Raw genomic sequence first — 20,744 nt, 5'->3', positions numbered from 1 at the left:
GTCATCTACTTGTGTTTTACGTGCTGTGTTTTGGAAAAAGCTGCACGTATGAAGCAAACCATCTTTTTGTACATGAGACAATTGATGTTCTGAGGCTGGAACACATAGAGAGGACAAATACATACAAAGCCTCTTTCATCATCATTTTGTGTCCACTTGTTCATGCTGTGTGGACAAAGCTCACTTTGGAAGTCTGCCAGGGTGATTAAAGTACGATATCTTGCACGACGAACAAGACCAAAAAGTATCTGAGAACAGTGAGGTAGGGTAAAGCACTTGAACCAGTAAAACGTTTATTATTATATATTTATTAATATAGGAAGTGAAGCTTAGTGAAGAAGCTTCAAAATATTTTGTTTATCTATTTGACCTTCATTTTTTGACCATCGAGTTTTTTTGTTTGTTTTTTCATAGTTTTACATTTTGATCTTGACCATTGTGTGAGACACTTTACTTTGATATCCTTACCATTGTAATAGAGAAGGTGTTTATCAAGACCTTTAGTGGTCATCACTACCATGGCACCAACCTCAAAAATGGTGAACAGTTTCATAATCTGCTGATGAACAAGAGCAAAACAGCAGTCTCAGCAGTAGTGTTCAGCTCTATTTTTAGACTATCGTAATGTACTGGTGGCAGCCTCCAGAGACTAATGCCTCACCCTGTAATGAGGCTGACTGGTTGTTGCCATGGCACAATGAGACTTCAATAATGTGCGATTCTCCTGAAGGATGCTAGGCTCCTTCATCTTGGGGATGGTCATTCATAATTGCTCTAATCACAGAACTAAGGAATTGTTCTTCCTTTCCTCTTCAGTGTCTCCAGCTTTCTAGTCCACCTGTGCTCCCCAAAAATGTTACTCGCCTCCTTCCTAAGGTGTCCCTAAGGTTAAGGCCTGCTTGTCATCTCTAATCACAACCACAAAGCTGTGCATGGTTAGTGCTTGACCAGATGATGATTCAGTTTCTGGCGTGTATACGAAGTCTTAACAAATACAAGTATGTTACCAATTTTGGCATAAACATTATTACCTGGAGGCCCCAGTCAAGAAGAGTTTAATTCGAACTTCACGATCATTCGAACTGGTACTCTGGTCCCAATTCAAGTCGTGTTTCAATGGGGGAAAATGTCTAGTAATGCGAACACGTAAACGTGAACAACAGTTTATTCGAAGGAGATTGCCTGGCCACATCCCACTCCTAACTACACATCGGCCCGGAAGCGTTGGTGATGTTCGGGTTCGTGATTGCATTGGACTCAATATCACAAACAATGTTGAGTTTCTACCCTGAGATGCTTGCTTCTAAATAAATATTTTTGAAGTAACGAGCCCCTTATATTACCCTTATCGCGTGGCCGTGAACATGCAGCCATGATGCGTCTCAGATGCATCTAGTATGTGCTGCTAACACATGAAGCTGTCATTCAGAGCAGCTTTATTCGTAAAAATTTTCGGTCCTCTTCGGGTTCGAATTAACGGGATTGTGGTAGTATTACAAAATATAAGTAGCCTATCTGGTGAAAATATTCTTGAAATCTGATTTCTTCTAGCATGCATCAGAGATTGATGAGAGACAAAACCTTTGCGGGGAAGTAGCAAAATTGATGCAAACAAAACAGCAGCAAAAATGATTTTTATTTTGCAACAAGATGTAACAAGTCGTCTGACCATAAGGTAACAATGGAAGTTTGGGTGGGGAGCAAAGGGACAGTCACTTCCTGTTCAGCCGTACACTCAGAATGAACTAACTCGAATCTTACTACAGATTGTGAAATGCTGCCCTTATCACATATGCTGCCTGTCTTTGGGTTCCATCTACTTCCACACAGATGTGTTGCTAGGGAATTGTTCCAGGTGACAGGTTTTACGATGCCCAAAAACTTTTCTGTCACAATTCCAAATGAGTAGCTGGATGGGCTTATAATGAACTAAATTCTTTATCTCTTTAAAAAATTGGCTAAGTAGCAAGTTTTTAGCCCACGCATTTTCAAACAAGACTGTTACATTTTGAAAGAAATCAAACGGAGAAAATTAGCGCATGTTTCATTGTAGATTTGCATCAAGATGCACTCTTCTTTCTGTAACAACTGATGTCCCGTTTTTATTATTGCTATTTATTGTGAGATCATCATGTGTGTGTATCCTGAGATCAGCACAGGCATATCAAATCTTTTGGTTTGCTTGCTGGTGTATTGCAGTTAGGCATGCAAGCGCAGTAATGTTGACTTTTCGTGTTGGCATGCAACAGCCTCTGTAATAGGTGGGGGTGGGGGTGAAATGCTTCAGTAACACGTCAGTGGAAGGACTCATTTTGTATGTTCTCCTGTTTATCTTGGCTTGTTTCTCGATGCTTTATTATTACAATTGGTAGCCGCAATAGCTTACATACTTTACCATTGTATTAGTGGGGAGCCAGAAGATACATGCAAGTAATTTCTCTGTAACGTTAAACTTTTCAGAAATGCGCACTCATTTTGTAAATGCATCTGCAAAAGGAAATTCCAGTACCCTATATGTTCATTTTTGCCTGTTTTTCTCTTTTTGAAGAAAGGCAGAGCCCTCCACTTTTCTCAGACTTTGAGAACACCTGCCTCCCTTTAATCATATGCCCCTGCAGCATGTCAATAATTGGTGGCCTTGAGGGGTGAGACAACTATGATAATGATCGATGCCACAGCAGTGTTGATTAATTCACCTTCAACATGCGGTTGTCTCTATCAATTAACATTTTTGCAAATATTATATGGCCTCATGGGCGTACCGAGAGGGGGGCAAGGGGGGGTTGTGCCCCCCCCCCCTGGAACTCCAAGGTCGGTTGTGAAAATAGTGCACTCTTTAATAATAGGTCATAATGATTATTCTCAGATTTCATAATAGGAACCTCTGAATACCCACACAGCGTGCAACGTCCGACTCAAAAAAAAGATGTGTTAGGGGGTGGGGGTTTGCACTCTTCCCCCCCCCCCCCCTTGGAAAAAATCCTGGGAACGCCCATGTATGGCCTTAAACCTTAACCTTAGTTTATGGTGTCTCAATCTTGCGTCGTTAAGACCTGAAACTTGTTGTCTTTCTGCTTTAACTTCAGAGAAGGCTGGCACTTACAAGCAAGGCACAGTAGAAGAGAACGAGACATGCTCTCATCTACCACGTCTCATTTGTTTGTGCAAGCATCCGTGAAGACGTTTGCTACAATAATACACAACGTGATTTGCCCCTTTTCCTGCATTCCAGAGTTCCCATAGGGGTGCGCTCGGACCTTAAGCTTGACGGGGATTTTGGGGGGCATTTAGGGTTTTGTGGGGCAGCAAGAAGGTCATACGCTAGAGAAACTTAAACAGCAGCTAGCTTTTGTTGTATTTTTTTTAATGTATAGTGGCAGAGACAAAGTTGTCTCCCACCTGAATCTGCTGCTACAGATTACAATGCTATACTCATGTCACGGCATATTTACCGCATTCACCTGCTCGGGAAGCATGGTAGCACATATTTCCTGGCCATTCGGCGTTCGTAGCGCATAAAAGTGATCGTTGCTTAGAGCATGAGAAGCTCTTCCGGTGACTGCAACGAACAGCCGACCTCAGTCCTGTTATATTCGTTGCCCTGGCTTTTAGAGGAATTGTGTATTATGTTAAACACAAAATGTTTAACATTTATCCCCAGTGGGAACAACCGACTGCTGCTTTAAACGTCACTTGGAACAAAATGTAGGGCACGCAATGCAGAGTATATGATCAACGTCACATGTTTGGTCGACAACAAAGCAATTTGCATCACTGATGTGTTGGGTCTAGCAACCCAGATAAGTCCTGCATTTCATAATATTGCTATCACCTAGGATTTGGAGAGGAGGAGGCTGAGCCCCCAAAGTGGGGTCTGGAATTACGCACTGCTAGACGCATTTATACACTCTCTAACTATGCAGTTGAGCAGAGTTTGTACTATGTAAAGATATCTACGTGAAGTATTAAAAACCGTGCCTCCGTACCAGCACGTGAGTTCCGCCTAGGGACATGATGAATGAAGTGTTGTTTCAACTATGAAAAACTGTTTGAAAAGGATGTATGTACAGGTGTAGTTCCCAAGAAGAAGTCAGGCCTACCGTACACTTGATTCACTATAAGGCATTGCCATAGCACCCTGACTTATGTACATATCTGGTCAACACTTTTTCTTGTCTCCCTAAAAATCTTAGTGAAATGTATGCTCTTCTAGCTCTTTTCTTTCCTTTTTTAGGACATGTATTAGCCTCAGTTTACTTGGTTCTATTGTCATGCTGTTGGATGTCCTCCGTAGCCTCAAAAGAAAGCGTTTTTTCATGCTAGTTGAGAGTCGTGGTTCATAAGTTCCTCTGTATACATGTACACATAGAGAACGGTGCACCTACCAAACTTGTATATGCCCATCATTTCAATGCTACCTTTTACGCGCTATACACAAAGGCCCCTAAGGCACACTACGACAAGTCCTGTGTTTCCTGCACTGTCTTTCAAGTAAGGGTGCGGGGCACTACTACAGCCATGCTGCAAGGCCTCGCCATGTATTTCTTGTTCAGTGGTATCCTATCAAACGTGTGTCATTCGCATGTCTTCACGCAAATCTAGGGAGCTTTGTGCATACTCAATCTTTTCAGTATTTTAAACCTATGGAATGCTACTTTTGTACATGAACTGCAACTCCACAGAATGTTCCTAAATCCTGAAAGCTACGGAGTGATCTTTGTTGTATAATCGTAAGCTTTTCATATGGCTGTGTCATTTCATATGGCTGTGCAACATACAGAAAACGATTTCGTGCTAAGCATTTTTCCTCTGTTTAGAATGAAAGTGCTTGTGTTTAAATTTACAGGGTATATAGTTCTTTCACGCCTGCATATACCTTATTGGCCTGGAGTAGAAATGATTCAAACCTAATTGCAGGCCATTTTCTTTTTGCCTTTCACCAACCGTGCTGCTATGTGTTCAAATCGCTGCATCTAAGTCCATTGCTACATGTAGCTTTTGCGCATATTGATGAAAATTTTATGCATGGCTCCAGTATAAGTCTGGCCTACTTTTGAAGTGAGCTCTGAAATCCTTTTTTGTTTGCATGGTGATGTCTGTTATAATTGTTTGAGGAAAGTGCGGATATAATTTCTACAAGAGCTACGAGAGTAAGGAGATAACCATTAAAGTCGCATACCGCGTTAAAAGGCATTCTTGTAGACATCCTTCAATTGCAATGCCGCCAAGGTAGAGTGTGAAAACAGTACAAAGGCTCCTCTAAACATGCCGAGTCATTTGAGGCATTTGTGGGATACTCCTTACACACTATTTTGCAAATATCTGAAATACTGTCTCCTACCTAGAAGCTTCTAAGAAATTAGTGTTAGTCCACATAGTACATCAAACTATATAGATTTGGACAATTTGCTATCCTTTTCTTTCCGATGTTGTCAGAAATGTACTACGATAGGGTTTTGCATAACTATCGTGTATAAGTAACCCTATTGGACGAATGGCAAGGCCTTCGAAATATTGATCGCTGATAAGATCGCCTCTTGTGTATGCTATCGAGTCAGTGTACGTTATGCACGGCGTACTATCGACGTAGACCTCTTATCGAGCATTGTCGTATGAGAAATTAGGTTAACTTGTCATCAGTTCATCATGAAATGATATCAAGAAAAAAAAGATAAATGGGGTAAACAAAGGGGTCGTGTCCAGAGTGCCCCATCTAAAAGGTTACAGCTCAACTGCATTTCAGCTGATCCCACAAATGACCTGAAGCTGAACTAGATGTCCTTTGTGTAGTAAAATAGAGAAAATTCAAAACGGTGTATGCTGTTGGGATGGGCCAGGGGATATTGCTTCTGAAATTAAAGCTGTATTGAGCCGGGATTTCTTCTTGACGCGCAGAAGAAATTTACAACGTAAATTTTTATCAAGCATTTATCATATTCAAACTGCTTTAGATCCTCCCAGATATTTATTGCCATTTACACACATGTCAACTAGGATAGATTATGCAAGGGGGGGGGGGGGGGGGGGGGGGGTATAAGGATGGATGTTTTTAAATATTCTTTCTTTCTTTCTTTCTGTGGTCATGTTCCAATGGAATGATTTATATTTTTGACGCGTTCTGTGCTGAGCTATGCACTAGTGATGTGTAAGGCTTGTTAATACATTTATGCTGTATCTGGTTGTTTGGTCACCATGAGCATCTATTGAATTCAGGTATTTTCATTTGGGGGGTTCTGTATAATGGTGACGTTGTAATAACTCCAGGTCACATGAGGAACCAGCTGGTGCGTGTTTACATGCGGAGGTATCCGGTACGAAAATTGCTGCAAGGGGTTTTAATGGGACACTCTGCACAGCGAAAGTGGTAATTCCCATGACATTGTGCAGAGTGTTGTCGTGGTGACATGCTCGTGAAACTTTGAATGTGACAGAACTCATACGTTGTGAGTTCTACGGATGGCACCGGCACTTGCAAGTTGGCATACATGAGTGAATGCCAAGCGCTGTGGACACACTGACCGTCTTGGCTCACCTTTGCCCGTTCCTATTTTCGCGACTACACATATAAAGGGCATCCGCGAAGCTGCAGGCACGTCCGAGAGCAGCATATAGTGGTCGTTGCATCGAACGGGTAAGAGTTACGGTTTCCAGGCAGGAATTCCGAGGATTCCGAGAGTCTTGTTCTCAATAGTTCTCGTTCCGAGTGACTTTCTCGAGTGTCTGCAGCCAGCGAACTCCCTCTGTTGCAACTTCGCGTTTCCGACTACACTCGGGCAAGGAGTGGTCCACGCACACTCGGCGTCTCACTCTCAAAACATCCTCTGGCACTCGTGAGAGCAGCCCTTCAAACAAAGTTTGATCTGTTCGTGCATTATGATATTCGCACTTCGTATTGGACGCGGTCTTCTTCGCGCACTTCTCCCGTGCGGAGTCTTGAACACAGAGCGATCGCCCGAATGGCTTTGACAAGCGGACCTTCTGTCCCGCGGACCTGGACGTGATGTCATTTGTTGTGCTCAGTTGCACGCGTCGAGGAAAAAGCACCACGAGCTCCCTCTTCTACCAGTCACGCTAATTAGGGGGCGTCCGCCATTCGTATCCCAGCGGAATATGAATCGCGGTCGACGTGAGTGACTGCTTGTCTGTATTTGTCCTTGACCATTGGAGGAACGTATATCTTATTTTACACGGAATGCGAGCTGAGTATTATTCGAATATTGCGCATCGTGAAGTGTGTTACTTGCGGACTTGGTCCTGCGTATTGTGCGTTTCGTCTGTTCATAAATTTCCAGCTTAGTAAGTTTCTGCTTCAGAATGTGCACTCGCGCGAGAAAGCTGGTGGTGCGTTTCCCCACTGCGTTTACAACCAAGTTTGTACGATGCCTAGGACGGTGAAAATAGGCACCGTAGTAGCGGCGGCCTGTGCATCGCCAGTAGTGAAGGTAGCAGCGACACTGATGCGGCCACTAGGAGCGCTGAGGCACTGAAGCGCTCCTTCACGGGAGGCGCGGAGTTGCAAAAGTCACTTTCGCAGAAGCACATGTGTCCCCCACCTCCCGATTCGTACATACACACATGGTCCACGAGGAACAGGTTGATCTGCAAGCGCTCTGTGCACGTCCTCCGCACTTCCTGGTCGTCTGAAATGAACAGTTGTTCTTGCTTAGATAAGGGTATAGGGGGAAAAAATAGAATATTGCATTCATTTTCTCAAAATTCTAGATGCATTTAGAAAGAAGAAGAAAATGTGCACTGGGTCGAGCCACAGGAGCCTAATGAAAAATGAGTTTCAGAGAAAGGGCTCAGCAGCAATACCCACGAAATTGTAACCGGAGGATCACAACTCACGCCCGAAATGTCGTCTTTTGTGATTTCCTCTTTTCTTTCTTTCTCTCTGTTTCACAAACGGTTTGTCGTCCCTTCTTTCTCTTTTTTTTTACTTCCTTTTTTTCCTGTTTCGAACTGGCCATTATGAAGAATATTCACACGATGAATGATAAATTAACCTTAAATGTCACGCTTCATTAATTTCAGTAAGGTACCTATAGTCGATTTCACGCCAATAAACATTAAAGGCACGAAGAAATTTGATTTAGGGTTGCTCGAAAGTTTGCTTAATCTTTGAGGCGGTATCAGGAGAGAACATATATAAAGTTTTCGCTGAATGGTATCTTGTCACTCTGGAGTTCTACTTTACAAAAACGATCTGAAAAGTGAGCAGAGCCCCGAAGCGTTGAGGGGCATGTAGGGCACGCCGAACATAATTTTTTTTACCGCGTAATATGAACATACTACCTGATGGAATTGTCACGCAAAGTATCTCCTTCGGGAAGCGCGCATTTCCTGAGAAAATTAGTCTACAAGAATGCGCGCGGAGGCGGCGGACTCTTCTAGCTCCTCCTGGCATGTTGTGGCCTCGATTCATCCGAGCGCTTTTAGTGGCTGCCGAGAATCGTCTGCTGCTGCGCGGGAGCAAGGCGACTGCCCTGTGTGAGACACGGGACACGCAGCGTCAAATACAACCGCATAGAAGAAAGAAGGCTCATGCCTCGCTGTTGGGCGGGTGAAGCGGAGCGGGTTGTGGTCACGTCATGAACCCCCTAATGGGCACCCACCGCCCGTCACGGGATGACGCTTACTCACACACTCTCTTACGGGGTTCGTGGAAGGAGGGCAAGGAATTCTAGAGAATGTGCAGGTCAAGGACCTCTCTCATGCGCCACAGGTCCGTTACGATCATTGACCTTGTGTAAGAATGCACTTCGTCGTCCGGCCGTTGCTTAACAAGGTTGTCACTGTAGTGATGTGTCACACGGTGCAGCGAAAATATATAATAGAGACGCTGCTCTGCACGTATCAGTGCTTCGCAAACTGTGTTTTCATTCTACGCTTTCTATCAGTAGTGCTGCAAACCAGTCAAAGCCTCGTGGACCTCTCCAAAGCATGAAGCCCCCCCCCCCCCCCTTTCTTCATATTTCCTTCTCGATATGCATCAAATATACGTGAGCGTTTCGAATTGCATGAGTCACCATTCCCGGCTACGAAAGCTGCCGCAAAAGACGACGTGTAAGTGCTCCTGTAAAGCGTGCTTTGCCGGCAAGGCTCTGTTGCCTCCAAGTGAAGACGTCTTACGCGCAGACTATTCGTAAATTTGTTACGAATTAAACGCTGACGTTTCCACGCGTTGTGCTCTTGAGAGCGAGAAAATATTTTTTCACTGCAGTACTACAGATTGGGGGTTATCCTAGGGCAGCGGTGCCGAAGTGGCGGCCCGCGTGGTGTCCTAGCAAAAAGTAAAAGATAACCGGGCCAAGCTTTATAAACTGTCGCGGCGCTACGATTGGGCTCTGTACTCGAGCAGTTGATCTTGCGTTGGTTAACAATAGAAAACTGTTTCCGTTGGCTGCTAACAGCCAATGACTCTCCAAACCTGTCCCTGCGTCTGATTTTTACTTGGTCCAGGGTTGCGGAATGGGGTCACAAATTTCATTCCAATTCCATTCCGAGGAATGGAGATTTCTGATAATTCCATTCCTTTCATTTCATCTGAATGGAAAGGTGTGGGCAATTCCCGCCCCTTGAATGGCAAAGCAACCCCATTCGACTCCTTTAGTTCCATTATTAAAAAGAAAAGAAAAAAAGGAAGCACAGATAACTGTACCGGATAGCTCAGCAGTGTTAGAGGAGGTTGGCATTACCCGTACGGAAAAAGCACAAAGACAATGTGCGGAGAGGCTCCTAACATCACAACAACATCGATACACTATGAACTGAGATGATAAACTTTTGTTTGTTTTTGTGTGTGTGTGTGCGTGCGTGCGTGCGTGCGGTTCACAAGCATGGGGTGCTAGAAAGAGGTGCGTGATAACCAACTTCGCTGTGCTCTCATAATACATGAAGCTGTCAATAAGTGCAGTGACGCGTACGGTTCCGAAGTCTTAGATGTCGTCCTTCCGCGGTGCAAAAATACGGCGTCACGTCTTCAAAAGTCGTCCCGCGCTTTCGAATTGGTGCCAGAAAATATCCGCCGTGTTTATTTTCGGCCAGGTCCCCTCCGTCGTTCAAAGCTCCTGGAGCTCTCGGATAATATCTCCACCGCTACCTTCCTGACCACCGAATTGCGCTTGCACTCACCCTGTTTACGCTTTATAGCCATCCTTCCGCACTATTTTAAGTTGGCACACGATGACTCAACTGAGTTTAGCCAGCCATGTAACTTGCGTCCGGAACACTAAGTTCACGCTTCTGGACGTTTAAGGATGCACAATGAAAGGAGTTCTGCAGCGGTGAAGTGAACTTATCAGGAGGCACGCCAGATTCTGCTTTCCAGCACGTACTCTTTTTCTTTGGTGTCATGTTCAAACGTTAGTCTTAACGCTAAACACACCGCATCAATTTCTGCGTTTTTGTTCCGTTGTTATTTCTGTAGTATTGATGGCATATTATGACGGTCATGTATTGGTGTACAGTGCGTATCCATTTTTTTCGGAAAGCTTTCTTTTGTCTCATTTCTCTAAAGGGTGTTGCATCGCGAACATTTCCTTCTCTCGAATATGAAAATCAATACCAATATCTCGGACAGATTTTGCCAGAAAAATTGACGAGAGCCTCATAAAAAGCACCGTGGGCCTAACACCGTGCTGGTCTGTTGTATTGCCTTACGCTTTCTAACAAAATGCCAAACTTGATGCAGATTTCCTAAACACCTTCCTTCTTAATGGACTGAGATTTCTGACCATTCATCATCACCTATCTGTCCAAGAGATGGATAGCATGTCTTGGTAGAAAGCGCGACGATGTTCACTGACGCCGTGAAGCAGCATCATTCACCATCATGCATGTACATGTCCTTCATGTACCGTTCGTCACAGATGATGACGTTGTGACAGCCATACGTGAACTTTCTTCTGGAAAGTCCGTCGGGAATGACTTTATACCAGCGTTTATCGTCAAGGGTTGCAGTGATATCTTAGTACCATTGTTGACACACATATTTAACATTTCTTTACTTCAGTGTCGCTATCCTGACCCTTGGAAATTTTTCGTTGTGGTGCCAATTTTTAAAGGGGGGAAATGCCAATGTTGTGTCAAACTATACACTAGTGTCACTATTGCCGACCTTTTCCAAGGTCTTTGAGAAAGTTTTACATATATATTTATTTTCTAATGTCAAAAACTTTTTACGTGATTCACAGCATGGCTTCTTATACCTGGGAAGTCTGTTGAAACTAACCTTGTGTCTTTTTTGGATTATGTAGCCCCTTCTTTACACGACCAGGGTCAGGTGGACAGTGTCTATTTTGACTGCAGTAAGGCTTTTGATTTGGTAAGTCACTCCTTGCTTGTACGTAAACTTTGTCACTATGGTCTTTCCAGACAATTTGCTAAATGGATGTCAAGTTACTTGGGGGGTAGACAAAATGCTGTGAAAGTAGGTGATGCCTTCTCCGCTTGTTATACAGCGTGCTCGGGTGTGCCTCAGGGCTCTGTCCTGGGGCCACTACTCTTTAATATATTTATTAATGATATTGACGATGCTGTAGCATTCTGCTAGTTCGCTGATGATTTCAAGCTATTTCTTGGTGTGACAAACTTGTCAAACTGCGTTTCTCTTCAACAGGATGTAGATGCTATTGCTATGTGGTGCTTACGTAATGGTTTAGTGCTAAATAGTGACAAGACTAAGATAATGTCGCTTACGAATAAACTGAAGCCGGTACATTGTACGTATAAATTGTACAATTCTGAGCTGTGTAAGTTGACTACCGTCAAAGATCTTGGTGTGTAGGTTGACCGACGCATTTCTTTTAAATTACATGTTGATTATGTGGTCAAAAAGGCCTATCGTGGCCTCATTTGTCGTGTCACTAAAGACCTAAACGACAATGACTGCTTACACACTCTCTTTGTCTCTCTTCTTTTGCCGGTGATTGAGTTTGGCTCAGTTGCATGGAATTGTATTGGGTAAACGAACGTAACACGTTTGGATAGTATCCTCAAGCGCTATTTGAATGTTGTGAAACGTAGATTTCCACTAGTCACTGTACAGGACTCCGCTATGTCACTCCTGTCAAATGGTAGGGCCAGTCGTGATTTTCTCTTTTTATACAAATGTGTACATAATGCTCCGGCTCGCTCTATTCGTCGTCCTACCTTATTTTATGTGGATGATGTTGCCGCGCGTGAATCACTAGACGGACTCAGATTGCTTTTAACCTTATATCTGATCAACTTGACCTTTTTATTCATCTTTTAATGTTTTAGACAGGAGGAGCTTCGTCACCTCAGCCTGAATGTGCACTGCTACTGAGGCTTGTCTGTTTGCAGGCACACTGTCAATAAAGGATTATTATTATTATTATTATTATTATTATTATTATTATTATTATTATTATTATTATTATTATTATTATTATTATTATTATTATTATTATTATTATTATTATTATCATCATCATCATCACCATCATCATCATCAGCTATAAGGCAGAGGAGTCCTTATACCGGGTGTCTCAGTTAAATCCCCGGGCTAAATAATTCGCGAACCGGTGCACCAATCGAATAACTTTCTTTTTTACAAGTATCTGTCCAATACCGCCTACAAGATGCGCACCGCGTGAATGATCGGGAGCCGCTCATTATTTAAATAAAAAGTCAAATGAGTTTCGCGAAAAAAAGCTAACTTATAAAGCAGGGCGCCGTCGGCATTAAAGGATGTAATGTAAAGGATGTAATTCATTGGTGCAATCCATTGGTGTAAGGACGTAATTCATTGGTGGACATGGGAGTGAAAGAGCGTGCTTTTGCGCTTCACCGCGACCAGCCGCGACCAAAATCTGTAAACCGAAACCAATTAATTACTGCAACAAATGACCCGCTTCGGTTGCAGAGTTTTCTCTAAAAAGTATCTACTGAAGGTCCCAGAAGGGGTAGTACCCATTTTAATGCCGACGGCGCCCTGCTTTAGAAGTTAGCTTTTTTCACGAAAGTCATTTGAATTTTTATTTAAATAATGAGCGCCTCCCGCTCATTCACGCGGTGCGCATCTTGTAGGCGGTATTGGACAGATACTTGTAAAAAAGAAAGTTATTCGATTGGTGCACCGGTTCGCGAATTATTTAGCCCGGGGATTTAACTGAGACACCCAATATATGTTCCTTGTGGTCCTGATGCGCGGGGAAGAAGTAGGCTTAGCCATAATAGTGATATTATGGCATCATCAGAAGCATTTGTTACTCTGGTTGTTACTCTTAATTGATTCTTATTCAAACTACGCATATTGTTCATCATGCCCTCTTTAACACCCGATCATATTTGCGCGTTAGCATGTATACACTTTTGTATGCACGTGGAATGGGCTGTAAAGGGGCAAATAATTTCTCCTCGTGGAATGAAAGATGATGTTGCCTTGACACAAAAGGTAATCATCTGTAATCGGGTGTAAGGTAATCGGCTAGTCCCAAGCGAAAAATTTGGCGAAAAACGCGATCGCGTTTTTCGCCAAATTGACGCCGCACAGCGGCGCCAATTTGCCACAATGTGCCACAATGCCATGCCATGTGCCACAATGCCATGTGCCACAATGCGACTATGCGCGCCGAGGGGACAGCCAGTTTCTCTTTCCACGTTTTCTTCTTTCCACACATTGAATACCGCCGCGGTGTGCCACCATAGCCATGTTCAGGTTTTAAAAAAATGCACGCACACATGCGTGTGTATTTTCACGTGGGATGATTAAATACTTGGTGTTTTGCCAGTTAAGGAAGCCATGAACCGCGAAAATGTGCGTTATGTCGCTATATGTTATTCCAGCGAATGAACTAACGACCTAGCTCATCTACGCCATGTGCAGGCAGCTCTTTATTGCGCTGTTCATTGGCTTCGAGAACTACGCTCTGCGCAGACTGCAATAATTTGCTTCCCTTATTTTTATCAACCATAACTTGAACTCGCTGAAAGATGAAATCGTTGATTTCTTAGGCAATTTGAGGCTTTGTTTGTGTCTGTCCCTTCTATGTGTTCCAGCCTCAGAACATCAGTTTCTCTCTTGAACTCGCTGACTACTTGTCGCGCGTTCTGTCTTAGGAAGTTGGTTCTGGGTGTTAGTGGTCCTAGCCGAATCCACTGATTGCTTGGCACGAAACAGCCTAAAAGTAGCGTAGTAGCTTAGATGTGTGAACATGGCTTTTGGGTCGATGACCTCTCTTTTGAGCCGTGGCAAAACGAAGGAGACGGAAAACATTTAGAAAATGGTTCAAATGGCACCGAAATATGACGTATATATGCAACCAAGTGGCGCGGAATGAAACCGTCATATTATATGACGTTCACGAAGAAATATGCCGAAATTTGCAATTATATGACACACGAAACATCGTGTATTTAATTTGTGTCGCTGTGATTGATAATGTGTGGAGAAACGTCAGGATATCAGTTAAAAATATGCATTTTGTGCGAACTTCCGGGCCCTATATTTATAAGCGATAGAAACTGCAATTTACGCTTTCCTGCTCCCTCTCAAGAACGCCGATAATGCGGAGCGGTGTCCCATTGGTCTCCACAGACGATCTGTCCAATCATCGCGGGAGGTCGTGTGAGGAGACTAATCAGGCGGCTCTCTGTAATGTCGCGCTTCTTGAGAAGGAGAGAAAGAAGGAAAGCGTAAATTGCGATGTCTTTCACTCGTAAATCACGAAGGACGCAGCTGACGAATTCCGTTCCTTTTTGTGTTGAGATAAGGTCATCTTTCACTCAGCGAGGAGAACGATGTCGGCGCGCTGTGGAGAAGCGATGAACTACCGTAGTGTGGACTCGTCGGCTGCTTTTACGCGTTTATTTTCCGCGTTCATTGCAGTAGGTGGAGCGCTGGGGAACCGAACAGTATCGTACCATCGCGGCACAAGTTATCTTCCGGTGAATATACGTAAGAATTACGAAAAAAACACACACACACATCAACTCGGCGTGTTACCCACACACTAGAAAGGTGACAGTGCCGCCCCCTATAGGTCGATCTCGCAGCCCGTTTAACGTACGGAGTCTAGCCACTGTACATCTAGGGTAAGGACAAAACGAATAGGTAATAATTTGTTGAACTCACGCCTTCCATGGTTGCTCACAATTTTAACGCAGCACCCCTTGCATTCTTTAACTATGGGCCTGTTTTCTTCAGTATGGTTGAAGGGATCGTGACACCGGGGTTCCTGCTCTGAGTCACAGTCGTAGCACTGAATTCTTGAATCTGCACAAAAAAGAGAAATAATAATCCAAATACTGCGCGTAAAAAACATCTTCCTCTTGGGCAGAGGAAATGAGGCGCCTTTTTAACGCATTGTGTGGAAACTGAGACGACCCCGTACGTGAATTTCTGCCTAAGGCAAGATAAATATGAAGTCCCCTCTCCCGAGCGTTGACTAAATGGACTGTGCAACAATAGGAAGAGATAGAAAGAAAAACACGTTGAATTCACATATGAGCACTTCATATTTAGCTACCATATATTTATCATATTTCCACACATAAAACATTTTGTTTTGTTGGGTAAATGTTCTGCGCTATAAGGCTCTACAGAAATATTCGAAGAGAACGAAAGTGAGATAGTGAAGAGCAAAGCAGTGAAAAATCCTGTTGCCCAACGCCCCTCCTGGGGAACGCGTCCGGGGGTGGGGTGGGGGGCTGTTGCCCCTCTCGCCCCTCCCTCGGAACGGCGGCTCTGTCGTGTAGCGATACATCTGGTGCGAAATGCTGCAACATGTCAATGACTTACTCAAGCACTCTTCTTCTGCCAGGACGTAAGTGCACGTCGCGAGTATGGTAGCTGGAAGAATAAAGCAATACATCAGTGAAAGTAGCCGAGTAAAGTCGGACACAGATACATTTGTGATCACAGTTACGCGGGGGACGCTGCATACTATAGAAGCGTAGATTTTCGGGAGTTGTATGTGTTCTGTCCCCCGGTTTATACTGAACATTGATAACGGATGCGTGGAGCACATCGTGCCACGTTTCTTTTCTTTTCTTTTTTTTTCTTTTTTGCAAGTTGTGTAGTAGGGGTACGAGCTACGTGTAATTCTTTGAAATTTGGCTCTGAGCCATCAAAAGATGTACGAAAGGTACCGCCGCGCGATTCGACCTGGATCAGCTGAAATAATCCTTGAGCATGCACACGAGGAGGACGAGCAAAAGCTGTTCCGGCAACATATGACGCCAGAATCAGCGTTGTTACGCATGGGCCGGGTAGCAGTCATTCGTTGTCTTTCTTTTATGTAACAGCGAGCCTCATTCCTCCCTTGTGTCCATTTACTTCAACTTACAATTGAGCAGATTGAGAACTGCGCAGAGCTGAAAACGAATAAATATGCCCGGTACGCACCGCGCATCGCAGGTTTTCTAAGCACGAGTTTCTTAGCTCATTAACTAGGTAACTAATAATTTTTATATTTGAGCCTTCTCACGGGGAACCACTCCAGCTACGAACAACCTTTCAATGTGCCCCTCGACAGATAGCAATTTCACGAAGGAAGAGGAGCAGGTGCGCATGGTTTCGGGGCAATGCACAATGCAGCAAGCTAACCCGCAAGCGCACGCACACCGAGCGTGGAACGGGAAATGATAATAAAAAGAAAAGACATAGGGACGGGCGTTGAAAACCTGTTATAGTTCGTTGCGAAATAAGTTGATGAAGGGGGAAAAAAAGAGCAGAAGGAGGAATATATTTATTGAAAAAAAAAACGAAAAACGAAAGAAACCTACAAGAGTCTTACAGAAGAAGAGGGGCGCAGACGCCGCAAACAATCAGTGCACAGGGAATGAATGCCCACTACACCAACTCAAGTTAAGCTTCATATGCAGGGTTTCTTGTTACCTAATTGAGGCAACGAAGAAAGTACGGCTGAACAAAATAATTCAATAAAATAACGGAATACGTTAGTCAATCTCTTCTATCTCCTCCTACATATAGTTTCCGCAATCAGTTCTGCAGAGATGCATGAAAGGAAAGAAAAATAAGAAAACAGCGTTTAAGCATATTGCATATGTTACAAACGATACATACATTTACTTTGTCTGGTTCTCTTGTCCTGCACTCGCAGTGAATTACGCACCCAAAATGAGAGAAAAAGAAAAGAACGCGCAGCTGACCCCAACAAGGGACGACATAAAGTAAACAGTGCAATAGACGTCCCATGCACGCTTTTCCTTCGAGCGGAAACCCTTTTCCAGATGACATGATAAAGCACGCGTCTCTCCAGGTGCCTATTGTATCTTGTGTACCGCAGAGTCCTACAAATGTCTCCAATTTGTCGTTTCCTTTCTGTCGACGATTGTTCGCTACCGTATCGGCACCTACTGCCCTAACAGTCTGAGTAAAATGTGCGAGATCTCGACGTCGTATTTCACGTCGATATTTCTTCGATAGAATGTGCTTTACATTTTTACCCGTCGCATGTTTGGTCCGTAATATAGCGTTTTAGATTGTTCCAAACTGAGAGAAATTTTCGGTGTGCCGCAAGAATGACATGCGCTGCCCGCTATCCAACCTCAGACATGACACTTCAGAAGCAAATAGGTTGAATTTGTTTACACTTTTGGTCAGTGGCGTAGCCACGGGGGGGCTAGGGGGGGCTCGAGCCCCCCCTACCTGCCCGTACCGATCCACACAAATCGTGCAAATCCGAGGATAACATAATATATGGGGGGGGGACCAGTGTGACGATCGCGAAAGTTCTCGCAGTTCATGGCGACTATCTAAGAAGCACTCTTGAATGGTTTTCAAAGTATGAGCTTTTCAAAATACTTCCAATCTCGTGACACCACCGCATTTGTCATGACAGCCTATACATGTAGCCGTATTGTGAACGTTCAAAGAAACTATTTTCGTTCCTTTTTTTTTCATCCTCAGTTTGCAGTGTGCACAAGTATGTGTATGTTGTCGCACACAGGATCAGGGGGGGGGGGCGAGTTTTCGTATCGAGCCCCCCCTACCTTGGAGGTCTGGCTACGCCACTGCTTTTGGTACACATGAAATATGCAACTTAGTAGACTTATGCGGTGTGGTAGGTAGTGGGTAGTTGGCAGAACAAGTTACAAAGAGGACCGACGAAGAGGTGTAAAATATATAAAATGTTTGTATATGTATGCTTCCTATAAGTAGTTGGAAGTAAAGCAGTATAGTCATGTTTTGTTCGTCCGTGTCTGTGCTGTTGCAGCTTAAGCTATGAAATATGCCTCATGCGCCAGCGAGCATGTCTTGCATTCCTATATTTGTCTATTTTCAATATGCTGGGTTGCGTTGTTCTGATTTGATGTACGGTGGGGAAATTTACTTCGGAAATTCAATATATGCGATTTAATGTAACAGTGGCACTTTCACTTCCTAATTATTCATGCAATCTCGTTTTTACAATATTTCACGTAATCACATTTTCTTTTACGTATGTGAGATGCATAAAATAGTGCTTCAGTTGGTATCACCCCGTCACCTACATTTTCCTCAATGTCGGATATTTTCTCCTTTCTCTTTTTTTTTTTTTCGTCTATGCGGCATCTGACCATCCATCGTGAGTCTACGTAACCGCTCCGAAATACCCCTACCAATGTGTACCGTTATCTTGATCGTATTCGGGGGAGGTTTGCGAAGGTCTCTCCCTTCCCCTTTTTCTTTCTTCTTTTTTTTCTCACTCTCTCGAAGAACGCCTCTCACTCAGCGCTCCAGGCGGCGCTCGCAAGCGGTGAGTGTTGGTGAGTGTCGCAGTGATATCACGTGATTCAGTGCAGCGTTGTCGATGCCCGAAAGAGTCGCAAAGAAAGGCGGTATAGATGGCTTATACTACATTCTAGTTCGGTGGAATGAAGCCTTACTAATGATAGAATCCAAGTATTTCACACGATGCATGAGACAGACGCACAGTTAAGCACACTGCGTAAATCGTTCTCGTCAATGACCCGTCTGCGCTGAGCGAGCAGACGAGATTGCTGCTCGCGCATGTGAGATAACTCTCTGCTTTGCGCGAAGATTGCGCGAAGGCGTCGAAAGAAGAAATAAAGGTGGTCATTCATTCACGTCGAGCATTTCACCCGCAGACACGACACCTCGCATAGCGCACTGCACATAATGATTTGTGCTATGCTGTAGTGAATTTGTGAAGGAGAGAGTGGAGATATTGTACCCCAATCCCCGGCAGCAGGTGCAACTTTATCCTGCTTTGCACAGCCACTGGTACATCCCGATACAAAGGCGATATTTGCTCTATACTGTAGCGATGCATTTTGACGAAAGTGAAGCAGCACTCGCGATCAAGCACCGGAGATGGAGCATCGTGGTAAGGCTTGTGTACGGCTCACCTGCGAGCCAGGTTATCCATGCCTGAGATGCGAAGCCAGCTGCCATTCGCCGCTCCACAGGAACAGGACAGTTTTGGGGCCCAGACTCCCCGACGAAGAGCTCGGGAAGCCAGCGGCACTCGCTCGCTGTCGGCCTTGTTCGTTGCGACGACCCGGGAGGAAGGAGAGGAGGAAGTCACGTGACAGCAGCAGGAGAGGGAGGATGTGCGTGATTAAAAGTCAGAGAGGAGGGAGGCTGTGTGTGGACAAAAGGAAGCGGCTGAAGAGTCGAAGAACGCCACGAAGCATCAAAGGAGATGGTGGCAAAGTTCATGTCCTCCATAAACGAGTTCTCATTTTTTTCTTAAAGTCACTTCATAACAAAATGGTGGACATGGAGATGACTGGAGCGTTATTTCAGGCTTTATCGTTGAACTCACCGTGAAGAATTATTTTCGTATTTATTTTAAATATAATCTGTAGCTTTATATTCAGTCATCTGGCAATATTAGACATTTGCAGTGGCTAAGGTAGAAAATAGACAGTAATTAGCTAAAACTGAAAAACAGAGCCTGTCAAGTCGATGTGCGCGTTTCAAAATATGTTAAGCAGTGTTCAAATAACGGGTGGATACAGGATAACGGATACGGACAGGCGTGTATCTGGAAAAGATTGTACGGGCAGTCAAAAAGTAACCTTAATGTTTTTTTTTATTTAGAGAAAACACAAAACTAGAGAAAGAATAATTCGATCATTTGTCAATACAGTCCCCGCTGCGTTCACTGCACGTTGGCCATCGTTTGACTAAGGCACAAATTCCGGGAGAAAAATATTATTGTGAATTTCAGCGCAACCAGTCATGCACCGCCGTCGAGCGGTAGGTTTCAGCGACAATGAAAGACACTACATTTTCTTGGCTGGTTTCGTCTCTGCCTGAAAATAAAAGACGCAGCACTTGTCGCCAGTGACTATACGAGACAGGAGGCCATCCCCTACAGCTTCATGGCATCATATTACGGCCTCACTGATGTCCATGTGGTGTTGTTTGAGTTTGGCGCGGTGAGCTGCCTTGTTGTCCACCTGGTGGAGACTTTGTAGCAGTGCAGCTCGTCGTGAACCTTCTGGAGGATCTAGCCATGACTAATCTTTAATTCTTGGACAACTTAGTCAATAGCCACCCGCCGGTTTTCGCGCACGGTCACCTTTACTACAGCGGTAACGTCTGCAGCACCTGGTCACCCAGAGCGACATGCAGCAGCCAAAGTTTAGAAGCCAGATTTAAACTTTGTGCAACATCCATAAACCTGCCGAAGCGACGTGCAAGCGTCCTCGTAGTCTCTTCATCCTCCAATAAATGTTTTGAGGCTTTTCGCCCTCGCGCTGGTCAGAAACACGGTATGTTGCTTCTCTCAGATGCAAACCTC

At 44.2% G+C, this 20,744-nt stretch overlaps 1 protein-coding gene across 2 annotated transcripts; it reads right to left on the bottom strand.

The window, feature by feature from the left end:
- Positions 1 to 6,029: 6,029 nt before the first annotated feature.
- Positions 6,030 to 19,515, bottom strand: LOC135385678 (UPAR/Ly6 domain-containing protein qvr-like). 2 transcript variants are annotated; one of them, XM_064615133.1, is made up of 4 exons: positions 19,342 to 19,512; positions 15,767 to 15,817; positions 15,101 to 15,241; positions 6,030 to 7,640 (listed from the first exon to the last, which is right to left on the bottom strand). In XM_064615133.1, the coding sequence occupies exons 1-4, from the start codon at positions 19,385 to 19,387 to the stop codon at positions 7,384 to 7,386; spliced, it is 495 nt and encodes a 164-aa protein (XP_064471203.1). In that variant the 5' UTR covers positions 19,388 to 19,512; the 3' UTR covers positions 6,030 to 7,383. The 2 variants fall into 2 exon arrangements, with proteins under 2 accessions (XP_064471203.1, XP_064471204.1); XM_064615134.1 differs by lacking the exon at positions 6,030 to 7,640 and adding an exon at positions 8,376 to 8,486 and having other exon boundaries at positions 19,342 to 19,515.
- Positions 19,516 to 20,744: the final 1,229 nt, after the last annotated feature.

The sequence above is a fragment of the Ornithodoros turicata genome, chromosome 2, assembly GCF_037126465.1.
Source record: "Ornithodoros turicata isolate Travis chromosome 2, ASM3712646v1, whole genome shotgun sequence".
In the NCBI taxonomy this organism is placed as follows: Eukaryota; Metazoa; Arthropoda; class Arachnida; order Ixodida; family Argasidae; genus Ornithodoros; species Ornithodoros turicata.
This window is presented reverse-complemented; position numbering and strand designations above follow the sequence as displayed.

What these genes read in the sequence shown, in the direction of transcription:
- LOC135385678 (XM_064615133.1), bottom strand. Translation starts at nt 19,387, where the DNA reads ATGGCAGCTGGCTTCGCATCTCAGGCATGGATAACCTGGCTCGCAG. An exon ending in GGCAGAAGAAGAGTGCTTGA is followed by an intron (nt 15,242 to 15,766) that starts GTAAGTCATTGA and finishes TTTTTTGTGCAG; the next exon opens with ATTCAAGAATTCAGTGCTAC. An exon ending in TGTGAGCAACCATGGAAGGC is followed by an intron (nt 7,641 to 15,100) that starts GTGAGTTCAACA and finishes TGTTCATTTCAG; the next exon opens with ACGACCAGGAAGTGCGGAGG.